General features: G+C 41.5%; 1 protein-coding gene across 2 annotated transcripts; it reads right to left on the bottom strand.

Moving 5' to 3' along the window:
* Nucleotides 1-685: 685 nt before the first annotated feature.
* On the bottom strand, nt 686-17660 carry LOC117543962 (phosphatidylinositol transfer protein beta isoform-like). 2 transcript variants are annotated; one of them, XM_034212658.1, is made up of 12 exons: nt 17576-17660; nt 14099-14129; nt 12659-12804; nt 12363-12454; nt 12210-12217; nt 12018-12092; nt 11839-11922; nt 9675-9752; nt 7082-7192; nt 5546-5668; nt 4843-4921; nt 686-3267 (listed from the first exon to the last, which is right to left on the bottom strand). In XM_034212658.1, the coding sequence occupies exons 1-11, from the start codon at nt 17593-17595 to the stop codon at nt 4874-4876; spliced, it is 816 nt and encodes a 271-aa protein (XP_034068549.1). In that variant the 5' UTR covers nt 17596-17660; the 3' UTR covers nt 686-3267; nt 4843-4873. The 2 variants fall into 2 exon arrangements, with proteins under 2 accessions (XP_034068549.1, XP_034068550.1); XM_034212659.1 differs by lacking the exon at nt 4843-4921.
* Between the last annotated feature and the right edge of the window lie 1665 nt (nt 17661-19325).

Raw genomic sequence — 19325 nt, forward strand, 5'->3', positions numbered from 1 at the left:
CATCATCTCTGCGAGAGAGACACATGGATGGATGGATTCATGCCTACTGTAGACCACTGTGAGCTGCCACTTAACAGGAGGTGTGTGGGCGAGCCTGCCCATCTCCGCTTTTAGAAATAGCATTATTTGCTTGTTCTGGGGGCAGATATGACTGGTTTCCTTGCAGCAGGCACATGTGACTATTCCTCCACAAACAATAAAAAAGGCGGATATCTCAGGCAGCAGACAGGCGGCTCTTCCTGCTATTTAGCACGGATTCCACTGTTATTGTGCGACTCTTCTGACCTGCAGGTCACTGAAAGTCTAGTCCATGATGAAGTCACCAATAACTTTTTCTGAGGGGAAGTTTATCCTATCCAAAAGGCATTTTACAGTAGAGAACAAGACCTCATCCAAACTAGTAAATAATGTATTTAATATGAAGCTCAAGCCAGTCGGTTATTGGGAGCAAACGTTTGTAGACAGTTGTTAAAAAGCTGTATATAATGTAAATACTGCATTTAGGCAGGCAAATCTATGCTTGCTATTGCAAGTTTTTATACCAGAGGGGGAAAAAAAGGGACACAGACAGAAATCTTAATCCAACTATTGCCCAACAGGAAAGGAGTTTTACCACGTCCCCTTTAGGTCTAGCCTTCAATCTCCAACAACCACCTCAATACAATCAGACGACGGAAGCCCAATCTGAAATGTATGTTGAATTTATTTGATATTTAGATACAATACGTAGACTTATGGCACACACAAACAAGATTTCGGAAAGAAAAGGCACAAAATCATACATTCACTACCATGTCCCCTGAATTTCAAAAGCTGATCAGAAACATTTAAATAGCAAGCAGTTTCATAAATTAGAATAAGACTGTACAGTTTCCTCTCCCCCAAAACATTGTCGTGAGCGACGGTAAACCATTGATTGAGGTTGTTCTCTCTAGCCACTGGCTTCTCTATTCAACACACAGCAGGAATCATTAAGATAGACTTTGGAAACATTGATTACACTGAAGACCAACTGTTTCACACTGTTTGCTATTTGAGACATATGCATACAATCTCTGGCCGTCTTCTTTGCTGTATATACCACTTCCCACTGGTTTCTAAGTGTACCATATTTCCCAGAAAAGGATATGGTTTGGTGAAAGGAAGAGAATTAATTGGGTCGACTGGTGAGCAACTATAGCTAAAATATCGTGTCATTATGTTCACCTGAGAAGTTTTTTGTGAAGTAAAATTTAGCTTCTCAATTTTCCTTTAATACTAACCACATTTGCTGAATTTATGTAAACATATCAGACATCCATTCACACCCTTTGGACAAGCCACTAAACCGTTAAGTGATAGTATCTCATACATTTACACAAATAAACACATTAGGAGAATGCAGATTATTTCATTGAATCTTGGTCTTGGAGAAAATAGCATATATTGAAAATATCTCTAAAAACAGAACCCCAATCCCCGTTGCTCAATTTCAGACATTGAAACATCACAAAAAACAAGGATTGAATGAGGACCACTTGTACTGTATATGTATGTAACACTATTGATGATCACTGTAGGCTAGTGCCACATGATTCTGTAGCCTAAGGGGAAAAAAGTGCACTATGGAGTTGAAGAGTCATTAATATGTCATGTCAATTAAAAGGCTGATGGGAAATCTGCAGACTTTTGCACCAAACGCTGTACCGTAAAGGCTTATCTGGTGGCAACGTTTTAGCTTGCTGAAGGAATGGCAATGATTCAGGCACTGCTAAACATATCGGGAAACATGCACTTTACAGCCTGGAAGTAAAATAGAGACTGATCCCCAACAACTTTGCTCATAAAGATCTGCCTGACATGATTTAATCCTAACGGGTAGTAGGCTCATAGCTTGTGCTAACCTTTTGGTGTTAGGAAAATTGCCAGTCAGAAAAAAGGGAGGTAGCTAGAGCAACAGCTGACAGCAGAGGTACGATAGGTATAAAAGGCCCGATATAGGTCCGGAGATTACGGCGAGCAGTGTGTGGTGCTGGTGTCGACTGGGCCCTGGTACGGCCTGTAAACACACCCAGAGTGAAGCAGAAGAAAAGAGGCCTTTAGGAGAGCGTCTACCTCAGATAACCAGAGGAGAGAGACGGGCCTCTGGGGAGGGCTGGGCAAGGTGGGGCGAGCAGTGCGGTGCAGTTTGGCTTGTGACGGAGGCTGGAGGGGTGCAGCACCATCTGTGGCTGTTTTTCAGTGCAGTTCTTTCTTTGGGGACATCTGCTATGGAGGTGAATGGTGTGTTGGATGTTTTGTGCGAATGTCTTCAGAACAGGGAGTGTGTGGAGTGGGGGGAAAAAAGGAATCAGTGGGAGCTGTAAACACTTTCAAAGTACCATCCTTTTAGCTGCACCAGCGTGCATAGATCTGCCCAGCGTACGCTGTTAGGAGACCAGTCACTGCATAGGCATCCACACCTGTGAGCGTGTGAGAATGAATTCACATGTTTATTCTTATGTGCGTGATGTATATGCGTCATATGCATGCATGTGTGGGGTGCTAGTAAGTGTGTACGAGAGTGAATACCTGTACAGGCATGATTGTCAGTGATAATAAGATGCAGTGTTGGGTAAAGTGGGCTGATGTGGGGGGGGGGGGGGAGATTACAACGGGCAAATGCGCCAAGGGTGTTAGTAATCTCTTAATGGAGGCTGTGGCAGGAAGGAACATGAGTATGACAAACACACACACTCATGCCGGGGAATGCAAACCCCTGAGCCCCAATGTGTACAGTTCAGAGCGAGGAAGAGACAAAGAGAGGTCAGGCGGGGCATCATCTTGAGAGGAATGTTTTGGAGAAAGAAAGTCTAAAACTGACAGGGGAAATGTTTGGTCCAACACCTGCCACAGTGGAATCAATCCAATAAATGTGCTTTGTAAAAATGTATCTCTACTGCAAACAGCTCCTGTTCATATCTCTCCTGAAGGCTAGGTGTCGTCAATAACATGATGCTGATATCGGGCCTTTCTCTGCCCAGGAGATCAAAATGAGTCTTATCAGACACTACCATCGTGTTGGTTTCTATAAATCTTTTCCTCAGTGTATAGAAAGGTCTATGATTGGGTGAAAGTCAGGGATCTGCTCTAATGATTGCCCCCACACAGCCAGAAAAAAAAAATATGGCACCAAAGAGGCCCTCTTTTTTTTGTTTGCATCACTCCTGTCATTGTGGGCGTTTAAAATCCTTTGCCTTTTCAGTCGGCAGCAGCACTGGTTCCTCGTACTTCTCCCCGTCTGCGAAGCTGTGGGGAAACAGAGAGAGAGACACCATACGTTAGATTTGGGCAAGCTAAATCGGGGAGAGGCGTGTTAGTTGGAGGCTTGCATTACAGTGGAACCACTTCGTGCATGTTTGCTGGTTAGTGTGCTTATGTTTGGACACATTTGTATTCATAAATGGACTAAGATGTCCTTCTTGTTCCACAAACCATAAGCAGTACCACACATGTCCTTTTGCAGGCCGACATCTTTAGCCCTTTTCCTTAGAAATCTGTTCCAACAGTCTGCATCAGGGCTCTTGTTTGTCTTTTGGTAGATAAAAGCATCACTTTCAAATTCTCCCACCTTGAGGCTGATGGCTTTGGAAAGTCAATTAGTGGTGGAATCTGATAGCCACACACCTTAATAGAAGAGTTCAAACTAACGGTGGCTCTAAACAGAGGAATAGACAGATCTGATGAAATGGTACGAGGAGGATTCACCCTCCGACTTCTCCATCCTTTTCCCCGTCCTCCCCCTTTTTTCTCAATCACAGCACAGACTCCTTCTCAACTGCAGAATTCCATTTGTATGTTAATGAGGAAAGGGGATCCATCTTGGAGCCTCCCCCCTCGTTCTTGTCCTTCCCTTCCCTCATGCCTCCCCCTTCTGCAGCTCCCGACCAGTAAACAGAAGAAGAGGCAGACGTGACTGAGTGCATCCTCTCAGTCACGTGGAGTTTCTCTTTCACCCGCTGCAGTGTGAATGGCAGCGACTGTCTGTGGGCACCGTGTGACCCTGCCAACCCGGAGCCCAGAAGTTCGGGCCCCGTCGGCCCCTGCACCACAGCCCTCTTTGATGGTAACCGTCCGTTTACTTACTCCAAGGGAAAATGGGAAACACATGCTGAATTGGGCGAGATGTGGCAGGGGGGGGGGGTTCTAAGCACAGAATGCAGCAAGTTGGCCAGGAATGTTCGAGCCTGGCCCACTTTGGCCAGTTCGGCCCAGATTCCTCCCTTCTTCTCCTTGTACGGCCAAAAGCTCCCACACTGATATTTAACGTAGTTCCAAGAGCAAAGCAGTGGTAAGGTTTAAACAGAGGATGTGAATCACAGAAATTAAAGCTTTCAATTTGAGGACTGTTTTTTGTACTTCTGTGCCTTTAATTGCTCTATGGGGAGTACAAGTTTGCAGGTACTGGTAGAGAGCATACCTTCTGTGTATGTGTTGAAGTGCTGGCCACCTCTTAAAATATAGCACGTGTAATACTGACAAAGGTTTGCTCAGATGTTAAGGCATTTGCAAGTGTTTACCGTATATATGTACAGTCTCTGGTGTGTTCACATACGCAACAGGCACTCATGGTAGAAGATTTTCACTAGGTCAGCAAAACACCTAACGACCTAGCACATGCGTCATATTTCTCTGGTGTTATTGATTAACTAATTCACATTGAGCTACGGTGTTGCAAGTGAAAGCATGCACGCACACACATGCACGGACAGAAATAGCGAACACCGAAGGGAACAGAGTGAAGGCAGCATGCAGTGTTACAGAAGCAGAGACAGGGAGCAGAGAGAGCTTCTGAGAGACTGGCCTGCACCAGAGAGAACTTACACAGCAACACTCAGACCTACACATGGCCTGGCTACTGGTCTGCAGCCTTAGTGCCTCGCAAAGAGCCTTTCTTACGCATCTAGACAAAAATGAAATACAGTAAATCACAGAAATGATGATTAGGGAGCATGTGGGGGAAGCAAGGATAAGGTAACCATGGAAAGGTTTGTTCCTTTCAGTTAAATATGTATCTCAAAATGTATTCTGAAATGCATTAGGGATCAAGGAAGTCATATTTGTTCCGCAAAATGTCAGAGAAAAGGGTGCCAAATTGTTGTTACTCTCTGGGAAGCAAATGATACAGCAATGGTAATCAGGATGTCATTATCCTTCTCTTTAATTCAATATGTTTAGTATTTCACAGCCCCGCAGGTATTGTGACCAGGGTATGAAAAAGCATAGAGACTTTATTTAAAAACAGAAACTAATGGGGTTAAGCGGGAAATATGTTTTCCAGCAGGCTTCCTGTTTTATCACCTTAATAATTCTAGTGTATTGAACTATTGTAAGTCTAATGCTTGGAAGACAACAGCTCCATCAGAATAGAAACTAAAAAGGTGTACTACTGGTTCCTTTCGAGTTCAGGATATGAAATGTAGTGGTGTGTAATCTGTACACTCCTGACACGTCATCAATAATAAGTACATTAGATAGCATGGGGTTTTATTTTTAAATAATGGGTCATTTCATTTTATACACTCACTTCATCCAGCTCATTCTGTGTCTCTGCCTCCATACGACGAATATCTGTCATATTCAGCTCCACCCACTTATCAATCCAGCAGAAGAGCTGGCGGTGGAAGTTATTGAAGATCCTCTTCTCTTGCTGAGGGACACAGAGGTAGTCTGGGTTAGAGCTTAGCTGTTCAAATCAGGGCTGGGGGATATGAGTTACATATAATATCTCAATAGTCTTAGGCTATGATGCCATACATAGAGTATAACCCTTTAATGCATTGGTTCATACCAGTCTGATGATTGTACTGAACTAATCTGTACTTGGAGACATTTTAAAGGGCTTAATTCTTCAGTCAACAGTATTTAATCATTTAATGTGTTTATTATTAATTATCACATTTTTGGAAAATCTATTTATTTATGCATTTGATCTAATATTACAGACCTGACTGACTTAATCAAAGAATGAGAAAAACACTTTCACCGGAAGGTTGCATTTATTTTCGAGTCAGTTGTCACTAGGGACGGGTATCGTTTGAAATGTATCGATTCCGATTCCGGTTCTTATCGATTCCGGTTCTTATCGATTCCGGTTCTTATCGATTCCGGTTCTTATCGATTCCGGTTCTTATAGAGTCCCCGTTTCGATTCCAAAATTGTAAAAGAAAGAGGTCAAATGTTTAGATAACAAAAATATCGTTATTCTTTTAAGCTTTAACTGACATTTTTACAAATAAAAAATATACATGCAATACAAATGTATTACACAATAGCTGTGCTTTATTTTAACTGAGCTATGCCTGTGGCAAGCTATTAACAGGCATTACACTGTGCCTTGTCTTTTTCTTTTTTAGTATAGTGGAGCCTCACTTCAGAGCGTTTACCGCGACCCATCTTTGGTGTTATGAAGTGACTGAGCTCGTGAACTGTCTACTGGAGGGCGGGGGCGCCTCGCTGCGGGGCAACAGTAGACCTCTGTCGCCTGTCAGCGCAACTTACATGATGCCGTTATTAAGGGCGGTGCCGGCTGTCAGCGTACTGAGCCGGCCGTCAACGGCCCGCTGACGACCGGCCGTTCTGTGATTCTCCAGAACACACACAGATGGCCAGTCCGCCCTTATCCTGTATTCCACCGGGTCACCGCGGCGCAGACGGACCCGGTGGAATACAGGGTCTACCGCGTTTAGGAACCGTTAAGCAGAACCAAAATTGTGTATTTTGTATGGGTATCCGGTACCCGGCATTTTCTTATCGGTTCTCATCTGGAACCGAGTTTCGGTTCTAGTTCTCACATACTTATAGCCTAATGCCTAGTGAGTATTCTTTAAAATGTATAGAAAAGGTACGTAAACTGGTATAAATGACATGGGACAAAACAAATGTGTCAAAACAGAAACACAAACTTATGATACATTTCAATTCAAAAGACAATACGTAAACAAGTACTTGTATTGGTCAGTCAGGTCGGTCAGGAATTGCTTCGGCAACCTTTAACTCAGAGCCAGAGCCTAGATAATCGACTGTGTGAACTAGTTTAACTGTGTGAACATGTCACTCTCACCTCATGGATGAAGTTCTCCACCTTGGTCTGCAGGCCCCACCACTTGAACTTGACTGTGACCAGTTTGTAGGCACACATCCTCGGGCGGTCCGTCTTACTAACCAGCTCTTTCTGTTAGGAGAACAACAGCAGAAACAAACCGAAGCATAAGCCTTCACTTTTGACACTATCAGAATAAATAACGCAGGAAAAACTTTCCAATGAGAGAATAATCCTAAAAACTGAAGAAAGAATATGATTTAAGACTAATCTTTGCAACATTCAAAAGCATAAAAATCATTAATACATAATGCTTTGGGTATGGAGCTTGCTGAAATAATTATCAACATGAAGATGTGCTGTGCAGAGATAAAAGTGCCCTAATCTACAACACACTTTCTAAATCCATCCGCCGCTTGCACTCTGTCTCCTTGTGAAGAGAAGAAACGGAGGAGGTGGGTGGGGGCAGAGCAAAGTGGATAAACTCCAGATGAAGGGACCATTTCTCTGCCTCCGCCCTGACAGCGACACCGTTCCCGACAGGCATGCCTTTGTGGCCACGGAAAGCAGATAAAACGGCGCTCGCTAGGCGATAAAGGCGTCGCGGTGCAAAGCTGGTTACATTATTAACACCTAGGACCTCCTCGCCCCCAGAACACACACTCTCCCTCCGAGAACACCCGTTTAATTAATCACTTCATTCTGGCTCGGCATTCCAAGAGAAAATGCCACAGACAATCACCCTCATCCCACTGCCGTTTGATGCTGCGATCATGGAGGGGAGCGGGAGAGGGGGGGGAATGAGAAACATTTCTAAATTTGCAGTGGGTTTAGAAAAGTTGTCATCGCTAAAGGAGAACTTCACATGAAACGGATTCTACATCAAAACACTTACGGTGACATTTCTTCTCTCCCTCTCTCCCTCTCTGTGCCCCACTCAAAGGAGCAGAAGTTTTCAGAAATACAAAGGGTACCGATATGCAAGCATGTGTGCATGCAGAGATAGACAAGAGTTTTATTGCTCTGAGAAGCTGGCAGAAATTGTGCCTCTGTTGTCACATAACTACTTTTTTTCTTCCCCTCACCTTTTCAAAAACAGTCTTTTTCTATGTCCATAGCGGACGGGAAAGTGATCTAATTAAAAACACACAAAAAAAATAAGTTGTGCTTCTTTATTCATACTTTTTAAAGCTGTTTGGGTGCCTTTGTTCTTGACTTCTTGAAGCAGAGAAAAGTTTCCCCATGGTGAACTTTGAGGGCTCCGCTGCAGAGTAGAAACACTCCGTGCTCCCAGTGAGCAGGACCCTTTGTGAGGGTACGGAGGGTTTAGAGGGGAAAGCAACAACTCCTGACAAAGTTTCTCTGTGTGGAGCAGCAATATCTTATTGACTTATTACCCTCCATCAAAAACACATCAGTCTTTATACAGAACTGCTGCTTGTCAAATTCAGAACCCATGTCCTGACACGGCTTCTTTCCCATTTGTGTCTTCATCTTCTGTCCCGCAGCGTGGCAGGCGGAGCTCAGAGTAAAACCTTTATCTGACCCGGTGACTAGACATTTCTATTACATCCAATTAGGGCTGAAAAGAGGTGATTTGTCTTCATCAAATTGCTGCCTCACAGATCTGCCGACCCCAGTCTAGCCTTCCTCCAGCTCAGTGCTCTCCTGTGCACAGAGCTGCTCACATTATAACGGGCGATGGTGGAAAAAAAGGACTCTTTAAAAGATATCTCTACAAATTGATCCAAATGAATGAAAGGTATAAAATAAAAAAACACAACATAATGTAGGTCTACATACATTTCAAACACATCGACCACCATTTCTGTCATGCTGCATAGGAACCGTGAGTGAAACACATTTTTTTAAGTCCAGCCACACATTCTTGATTGGATTGAGGTCTGGACTATTTATGCATTTCCCAGAGTAGCTTTGGCTTTATTTTTTAGGAGTCCTCGTCTTGCTGGAAAACAAATCTTCTCCCAAGTAGCAGTCTTGCACACTGCAGCAGGTTTTCCCCTAAAAGATTTCCTGTCTTTTCCTTAATTCATTTTGTCATCTCACAATCCTAATCCTTCCATACCAGTAGCAGAGTAGCCTCCCCACAGCCTGATGCTGGCACCACCAAACACCCCCCAGCTCAATAATTGCTTCTCAGACTGCTGGACTCACTTCCAATGTGTTTGAGAGACTCCCACATACCTTCTGCTGTAAATGTGTTTGGCTTTTAACAGTGGGATATTGTTTGTTGCATGCGTAGTGTCTCCTAGCACGATCATTCAGCTTCTTCAGAGTTGGCACAGGCCTCTCTGTGGGGAGGACAGTCTGCTCTCCACCGATTTACAGATGTTCCATATTCTTTCCATTTTATTACCACATGTACTTATTAGTGTTAGTGCTTTGGAAAATGTCTGCACAGATTATGCAAGGTCTTATGCAATTACAGTGGGAAAATAACAAGTAAAACCTCAGCTGAATAGCAACCAGGTATGTATCCTCTCTAAACAGTCTGGGGGTCAGACGTGGGTTATATCTTTGTTCATCTCTGGTGAAAATAATTGCCATTTGTGTTTGAATGCAATATGTGACTTGCATAGCTCACGAGTGTTACCTTCCAGGCGGGCCCCAGGGGTCCTCTGCCGGTCTTTGCTGACTTGAACTTGGCAGGGTCCTCATCTGGCTTGTAGTCCTACAGTGAGAGCAATTTATATAATTGATACATAGCACATTATATTTAGCAGACACAAACTGCTCAACAGGCTGAGGTAATGTGTTCCTGATTTAAATGTTTTTATGTGAATACTGCTACATCATAACTTGAGCAATGATTAGGCGTTTTGTTTAAATCAGCATGATATGAAAAGAAAGCAGGTCTAGATTTAGACATTATCTTTAGAATATTATCTAATACAAAGCACCAACCAAAAGATAGTTTCATTTTATTTCATTAGCGCATTCAGCAGGTAACAGAATGCCATGTTTGTCGTACACTGCTGTTCCCTCACTGTGCTCTTAACTAACTTTACACATTTTCCAAAACCCTCCACGATTCAGAGATAATGTCATGTAGCCTGACCTGAACCTTAAGTGGCTCGGAGACAAGAGACTCTATGGGGCGTTCATGCCGCCAGCAACATCTGTTTAATTAGGCAACACTGATACCAGTTCATTTACGTGAATTTGCTTGCATCTACCTGCATGTGCTGAGTTTGTGTTGCTTGCTGCACAATTGAATGCATTTGCATGTGTCTACTGTAAGTACAGCTGCTTTAACTGCAATTACACTCCTTACAATATATGTTCACAGTTATGTCCAGCTAAACCTTTTTTCTTGAACTAACCATTTATTTGCCATAGCACAGAAAGATCTTGGTTTCATGGCAGACATATTTTTTAAGCATGTAGAAAAATACTGAGCACAAAGTTCAATTCATAAAAAATGCAAGACAAATAGTAATACAAATAAATGAAATGGCTTTCAAATTACTAACAGCTCAAGGGCCCAGCAATTTTAAATAAATCATGATGCGCCTGCGGCTAAAAGCTACTTTTCAGGGCTATCGGCCAACAGGAGGGTGCCAACCGTGTGGAAAGAGATAGAAACCCGACCGTACACACACACACAATAATTTGGCTGTTTTAATGCTGAGAGCTCCATCACTATAACAATACGCTGTGCTGCACTAATGAGGCCTGTGAATCGATATGCCGTGGTCGACGAAAAGGAGCTACTCCACAAGTAAAACAGTGTGTGTTAGAGTGCAAGAGTGTGTATTTGTCTGGTTCCGGCATACGAAGCGCTGTGAGCTTTAATTACACTAACAAACTCATCTGTGGTGGCAGTACGCCCCAGGCCCTGCAGCCATGCCTGAGGCTGAGGGCTGATAGGGTCCTCAGACACAACACACTCCTCCAGCAAGGCAAACACCTCCGCCTCGTTAACTACCCACCGCAAGCAAACATGTACACACACTCAGAGAGCAATGCTGCTCAGCCAAATGTTCTCGTACACACACACACACACACACACAGTGAAATGAGGCAATGTGATGTCAAATAACAGCAATAACGTGCAACATCTTCAAAAAAGATTTCAGAGATTCCATGAGTATCAAGTAACAACTCATTCATATTTTGAAATATCAATGAGGGCATCTAAGGCTGCGCAAATTGTGTGTATGGTTTTTAAAAGATTCAAAAGGTTTCAATCTAGTGGTGCTTACGTTGATGTATTTACATCATGCTATTTTATATAGTCGGTTCTTGCCATCCATTGATAGCCAGAGAGACATGTGTGTAATGGTATTCAAGCTTCTGGTTATTGTTTAAATGTATCTTATGTGATGTTTAAAACACATTACAAATGTTAAAAACACAAGAAAGCCTGAAGGCTTATTTGAATTCTCTAGTAAAACTCACTAAGATAAAGCAACACGGGCGTAACCAATGCTGATCTGTTGAATACATACAGTTGTAAATGTGTTATCCAAATGATTAGTGGTAATGATGTTCCCATTTATATATTCTCTAAATGTTCACTGAAAGTTAATGTTTCTCTGAAGAAAATATATTTTTTAAATCTCCTAAAAAAAAATACATTAAAATGAAAAGATGATTCATTATCAAACATTTATTAAATAACGCTAATTTAAACATCCCTTATGTGAAGTGGATTAGTTCAGCAGATTTCTTTGTAATGACCAGGCTTGTCCACTTGAAGGCACCAAACTTTTTTATTTTATCTTTACTTCTGTGCAAGAAGAGGTTCTACTTACCGCAGCGGACACCTCACTTCTGTCTGCGATGTCAATGGGCACCACCGCTACGTTCTGCCACGTGGAACTGTCTAGTTTGTGCACCTGAACAAACATGACAAAAAAAGTAAGATGAGCTTACCAATACAAATTTGATATTCAAATATAAATTAATCTAGACAAGGTGTAGAGGTACTCACATTTTCTTGTGTTCCAAGGTCTGGTTTGTGCCACGTCTCAATCTTAATGAAGAAATTGTCTTTCATATACTCATTCTAGAGAGAAGAGGTGATAACATTAAGGTATAAACCGAGTATGTAGAAGCACCTCAAACTTAGTTGAAGGAATCAGTTAAGATAACCAACAAATTAAGAGCCATTAAGACTACTTACCGTCACAACTGGATCAAGATGAGGCATGAGGAGAAAACAGAGAAAAACGTACCATTAGATACAAATAAAAACACTATAAAGTCACGTGTAACAGGAGAAGACTTAGGTTTTCAGGGTAAAGCAAGGGTAGAGTGATATAGGGAGGGGACTCACTGGTTCTGCAGTAGGGGTAGGCATTCCAGGCTTTTTCATGAAATTCCAGGGAGCCTTCCGGGGCAAACACCTTGACAAACCCTGGGACTTTACTGGAGGCGGGGTAAAGAGGAGGGGGACGGGTAAATGGAGGTAAAGAAAAGGAGAGGGAAGACGTATTACCTCAGTTATCAGAATTTCTATTGTGCAGGTAGGAAACCAAAACCTGAAATCCTTCACAACAAAGATAAGACGATGCTGCCACTGCCTGGTAGCACGATGCCATTACACTTTGAGAAGGCAAAACAAACAAATACCTTTTTAGATGATAGATTTTGTGAGTGAACTGTCCCTTCTCGCCGTCCTTTTCATAGGGTTCATTCTTGAGGACCTCAATGCCCTCACCACCACCCGTCTCATTTTTACTCGCTTCAGCCACGGAGAACAGCTGTCCCACTTGGTACTGCAACAGAAAATAAATAAATAAATCATCAGTCACTCTGTCATTTCTTATTACAGCTTTAATTGTAATCATTCATTAGTTCCAGCTCATTTAGGCCACTTGTGGATTCCCAAAGTCGTGGTAGGGATCCACTTTTAGGTTACAGCTGTGTCTTATGTCTATGTTATGATTATAGAGACACAGCACTTGATATGCGTTAAAAAAATTAAACGTAGTAACTCTCATTGTTCTGATGGCACTCTAATAAATTGCAGATTTATATAACTTGCCAAGACAAACTACAGCAGAACTCAATAGTCAAAGAAGGTTATGTAAGACTTTTAGTGTGGGAGCAAGCGTCTTATTTTTTTATTATACTGCTGTCTTTCCAAATCAGAATACGACTACAGCAGGCTTAATCTGGGCAGTCTGTTGTTTGCATTACAAGTTTACCCTTCAGTCTGCAGGCCAAGTTAACTAGTGTCGCATGTCATGATGTTTGAACGGCAGACGGATAACCAGAAGGGCGGATGTTTGCTTAAACTACCAGAGCTCTTACTAGTGTTTCCCATCTGAAGAGAATAGTCATTTTTCAATTGTTTGGTATGAACTTTAAAATGCGACATTAGTCACCAAGATATTTAAATGACCATATAAGGCAGTAGGAATAAATCCAGCTCTCGTTACGCAACACACATGATTAACAAATGATGCTTTTCCCCCTGATGAAACCGTGTTGCCTTAACGTGCAACCAGAAGCCAACCACTGGACATATTAGATAGAGGTGCATTTATTATTCACCATAAGTTAATTGAGAGGATTAATAATCTTTTGAGAAATATTGATTACAATTAGGTATAATTACTAATTCCTATAAACCACCACTCTGATACACTTAAATAATAAAACAGATCATAAGGTGCAAGTGTAAAATGTATTTTAGTGAACAAAATCAATTCCTTAATATAGATGTGTCCAACTATGAAGCAAATAACATTTATATATATCATATACCATTGATCTGATGTTCTTCAAACTTAAAGACACATTTCTTAATAAGAACATGTGTGATCCATATAAACAAATATTAAGAATAGAGTCGATGTGGTCAAAAATAAAGTGCTGCAGCAGTATTTTTGAACTATTTAAAAGATTATTTTTTAAAAAGGTGGCAATCACTTTTTGGAGCCATTGTTTGCCCCAGACATAAATGTGACTAAGTGAAAATGTACAAGAAAAAAGTTAGAAGAAATAAATGAAATGAGAGCATTTGACATCATTAATCTAGTTGTTCAGGTAATGAAGATGACTCACCTCCTCAACACTACAGGGTAGAACCACTCGACTGCAAGAGAAAGAGAAGTGTGATTACATTCAAACATACTTGTTTCTTAAAGACACAGTTTATTATTAGGCACTTCTGTCAGAAGCACTGCACTATTGTTTATGAAGTGAACGAGTATAACTTCACCTCAAGGCAGGTGCAGAAAGACAATACACTTTCTAAAAACACTTCTCCACACAATATGAACAAAGTTAACAGCCGCAGGAGGGCAGCATTGCCACTACCATGCCTTATAAATAACATCAATAATTCACGCTTCTGACTGTATGAGAACAGGAAGCCAGTCATTGTGGCTCTTCCTGAGGTAACAACCATTACTGCCCAGTTTGACAAACTGCTGACTTCAGCAACATGAGAGGAACCCATCATTAGAGCAGAGCAATAGTAATGAGGAGGACTTTAGAGGGAAATGTAAGGAGTGGGCCATTTTAGGTCACAAATATTTCTTAAAACAACAAATGTGCTGCAGACAAGTGACAGCAGGCACAGCACTTTGACAACAACAATATCTTAATTTGTATCCGACAAGATATCAGAACATTAAAAGACAGTGTGTTCTTGTTGCATAGTTAGAGTACATGTCCTGACAGACTGTTACTTCAGGGTGAGGTAAGGGTACTTAGGGTTAGAACCAATTGCATCATTTACCCTGATGAGCATGACAATTCAGTCAATGACCACAAACCATACAGTGCAAGAGGTGGTACAAGTAGGCAGAGGAAGTTCTCTCAATGCATGCATCTAAAGCTAGGCTGTATTCAACACTGACACTTGGTGCTCTGTTTTATTTCTTTATAAATAATTTCTGACTGGTCCCGCGGGTTAGATGCGCGTTCATAATGCAGAGGGAAATAACTCTCAGAATAACGTTATTAGCACATTTTGACAACTTGAGGAACGAATGTTTTTAATAAGGGCTATACAAGTGTTCATACTGGGTTGTTTATTTAGTTTAAAAAAAAGTATCCAACGAGTTACAGACCACTCTTTCCCAATGTAAGTCAATGGGAAAAAGTGTTTCCGGGCCCAGCAACCTAAAGGAAGTGTAGTACCGCCGTTTGGCCACAACGAATATTCTCATCAGACTCCGGCGCACTTCCTGGGGGCTTGGGGCAGACGCGTTGGAAACCGTTTTTGAAGCTGTCGAAGCTGTAGTGTGGATGGGCCGTAAAGGTGTGTTTTGCTCCGCTCACCGGTCCCTCACAGCGGGCAGAGCTGCAGGTGCTGATCTCTCTCTCTCTCTCTCGCGTCCGGTTATACTTCACTCGCGTTTATGTCCAAATCCATCAGATCTAGCTAATGATATGGCTGCTGCCCCTCCATACACGCAGATCACGCAGACTCAAACCTCATCTTATGCCCAAATTCCAGCTGAGAGGGTCTTCTCTACAGCTGGCCTGATTGTGAATCGCCTCCGCACCCGCCTCTCCCCTGAGCATGTAGACATGCTCATATTCTTAAACAAGAATGAGTATTGAAGAGCTGCATTCTGTGCATAGGCCCTGTTATAGGTTGTTGATCTCTGTTGTATTAGGGTTACGTTACCCTAATCCGTTATGTTGTTCGCGTATGATCCCTCTTTAATTTAAAAGTTACGTTTTAATTATTTATTTTATATATATATATGATATGTACATTTCGGTTAATCAATTAACCATTTTTTTGGGAGTCGAATATACATTTGCTTTCAAATTCCCATCCCTAGTTCATACCCATTTAATCTAACCACAAATAGTCCAGAGGGCCCAAAGAAAAAATGCTTCCTGGCTACAGTGTTTAGCTCTGGGTCACCTAACATAAATAATGGTATTTTGTATCTTGAAAGAAACAAGTTTTGTTCAATCATGCAACCCTGTAGGGACATTATTAACTAATGTAATTATTATTCATTCAGGGCCAAAACTATAATACAATAGCCATTATTGAAGTCAAATAGAAAAACATCAATATATGTGTTTCCAAACTTTTGAATGGCAGTGGAGGTACTCTTATTGAGGCAGCACAGTGCTGAGGTGCAGGGGTATTTCTGGACTGTAACACAGTGGTAATATGATTTTACATAACTCTAATCTGTGTACTGTATTGCCAGAGTTTGTGTGGCCTGCAGAATTAAACCAGCAATCCTCATCCTTCCTTTCCTAATATCCATAGGAACAACAGGGTGTTAGAACTAAGTATATGGACTTAAGAAATACCCATTAAGCCTCAACAACAAGCAGCCGAGTGTAAATAAGTACTTGCAATATGCAAAACAGAATGACATGTTGAGGTTCATTGTAGGAAAACAAATCTAATAGAAAGGGCCCAATAAAACCACTAATCACAAATGCCAACACATATTTTTTAATATTCAAGCAAACGAGATGAAAGGCCTGAACCAAACCCGAGACATGTTTAGAAACGTTGCTGATCTGCATAATTAAGCTCCTATTTAATTGATGCATTAATAGTATGCAACATTGTGGTGTTTGATCTGTGTTTTGATGTTTAGACCTGTGTCACGTTCCCGTGGTACAGGCTTTTAGTTGTATACTTCATTAAGATATAGCAGCAGAAAACTCGAGCCTGAAACAGTATAAACACTATAGACTTCCTGTCTCACAAAACGCAACAGTTTCTTTACTGTTGAACGTAAAGTAACAAACTACATTTCCAAATTCAGCAAGCACTCATTAAACACAAGTCCGACTCTAACTATGACTAAATAACTGCTGAGGGTTTGCTTAGTGTCCTAGCCCTTAATGTCAACACCAGCATCTTTAGATCCAACTTCACAACTCACACAGCTAACAGCTAGCTAGCGTCATCTAAACACTAACGTTACTACCGCTAGCAGGCTAGTTGATGGAAATATTATAATTCCTTCAACGCGAGAACCAACAAATGTGCCTTTTAGTCCAAGTCTTGGATACGATTAGTGGACACCGCAACATGTGTAACGTTTACTGTCAAAGTTGCAAATTATAGCATTAGCAGTGCTAAGTGATATCCATTCATGTCAACGCTATACCATTAGGTTGGCTAGCATTAGCAAACCGTGAGCTAATTCGTAGCTCAACTTAATTTTAAGTTTCACAAAAAGGAGTGAACCCATGCCGTTACCCTTATCTTAAATAACATGCACATGAAGCATAGACTGAAGAATTTAGAAGCGAATAACTGAAGGTGAAACCACGAGAAACTGTAAGGTACCACGAGAAACTGTAAGGTACAACAGAAGCTGTCACACAGAGCCATAGCGCTGTCAACGCCGGTAGGCCACAGCAGCTCTAGAGCAATCCCACCCTTCCCTCGTGTGAGTGACACAGCCAAGATGAAAAAGTTTTCATTCGTGTCAAATTTAGGTAAAAAAATTGCCCAGGCCAAGCGAATCTGTTAACACTGCTTGCAGTTGGTTTAACGTTTTCAAAAAAGATACCGGATAAAAGAGAAAACATCGGACTTACTACTCCTTGATGAGAACCATGGTAGCTCGCTCCTCTCGGTACCACTGTAACTTCCAAACAAGCGCTGATTGCTGCTGACGTCATGAGCTGCAGCTAGGGGGGGCCCCCGGTCCCTCCCCCCTGAGCCTGATTTGCAGAAGTAGGCATGGAATGGACCAGCTAATTGGTGTTAACAATAGACTGTATAAATACTGTATGTATTAACCCCCAAACATTTTTGAGCTACAAAACTTTTCCCGAAGAACACTTTACACTGTACACTTTACACTGGGAACGCTGGAGATATGTCCTCATCCCTTTTTGGAATGGCTGATTTTGTCCCCATTACTTTTTAAAGCATAATCTGTTCACAAGCATAAGTGTTCTGTCAAACATCTTGCAACAAGTAGGCCTAGTTTTTTTACACAACATATGACACATCAAACAATGTTAATAGAATACATGAATTTGCATCGTCCAAAGCTTAGAAGTCCCTTGCCTATAATTCTCAAAGGATCCAAAAAAATGCATGCACTGATCAGTACAGTACGTTAAATAATTATTGTTCTAGTTTCTGCCTGTTTTTTCCATTACTCTTCCTAAGGCAAGGCAAGGCAATTTTATTTATATAGCACTTTTCAGCACGTGGCGATTCAAAGTGCTTTACCAACACAGCATAGGCTACATACATTATTAAAAAGGCATTTAAAAACAGGCATAATAAGCAAAGGTAATGAAATTAAATACATAAATAAACACAGCAGGTACAGAATACATGACTAAAAAGGCATACTGTAGTGTGAGTGTGGGCAGCTCAATTAAAAGCAGCGGCAAATATAGGTGCGTTTTTAGTCGGGATTTAAAAATAGGAAGTGTTTCGGCGGACGTGCATGATTTAGGCAGTTTGTTCCAGATTGTTGGGGCATAATAACTAAAAGCTGCTTTTCCATGTTTAGTGGTTATTCTCGGAACAGAGCAGACCCGACCCAGAAGACTAGACTCCTGGATGCTTCATAGTGATGGAGGAGGTCGTCTATACAGTATACCTCGGTCCTAAGGCATTTAGTGATTTAAAAACTAGCAGTAGTATTTTAAAATCAATTCTTTGGCAGACTGGAAGCCAGTGTAATGATCTCAGAACCGGAGTGATGTGATCCACTTTTCTAGTGTCAGTGAGAACTCGAGCAGCAGCGTTCTGAATCAGCTGCAGCTTTCTGATATATTTTTTAGTGAGCCCTGTGAAGACACTATTGCAGTAGTTGAAATAAAAGCATGGACAAGTTTTTCTAAATCCTGTTGCGACATTAGTTTTTTAATCCTTGATATATTCTTCAGGTGGTAGTATGCAGACCTAATAACTGTTGTAATGTGACTGTTACAACCCAGATTTCTTGCTTTGTGAGTTACTTTGTAGTCTGCCGACTGAAGCTCTGTGATTACTTTTAATCGGTCCTGCTTTGCTCCAAAAACAATGATCTCAGTTTTGTCTTTGTGCGATTGGAGAAAGTTCTGAGTCATCCAGTCAGTGATGTGCTCTATGCACTTGCTCAGTGTTCTAATCGGAGAGTAGTCTCCCGGTGTAATTTTAAAATAAATCTGGGTGTCTTCTGCCATCCTTTACTCCGAAAAAATATTTGTTTCTCCGAATCGAAGGGGAAAAATACAAAAGCATTGCACACAATTTAAACCAATCAATGTTGTGTAATTAACAAGGATACTCTGGTGTTTTTTAGTCGATGAGTAGTGCAGATATCACTGTAAAATCAATCGA

The sequence above is a fragment of the Gymnodraco acuticeps genome, unplaced genomic scaffold, assembly GCF_902827175.1.
Source record: "Gymnodraco acuticeps unplaced genomic scaffold, fGymAcu1.1, whole genome shotgun sequence".
NCBI classification, from domain to species: Eukaryota; Metazoa; Chordata; class Actinopteri; order Perciformes; family Bathydraconidae; genus Gymnodraco; species Gymnodraco acuticeps.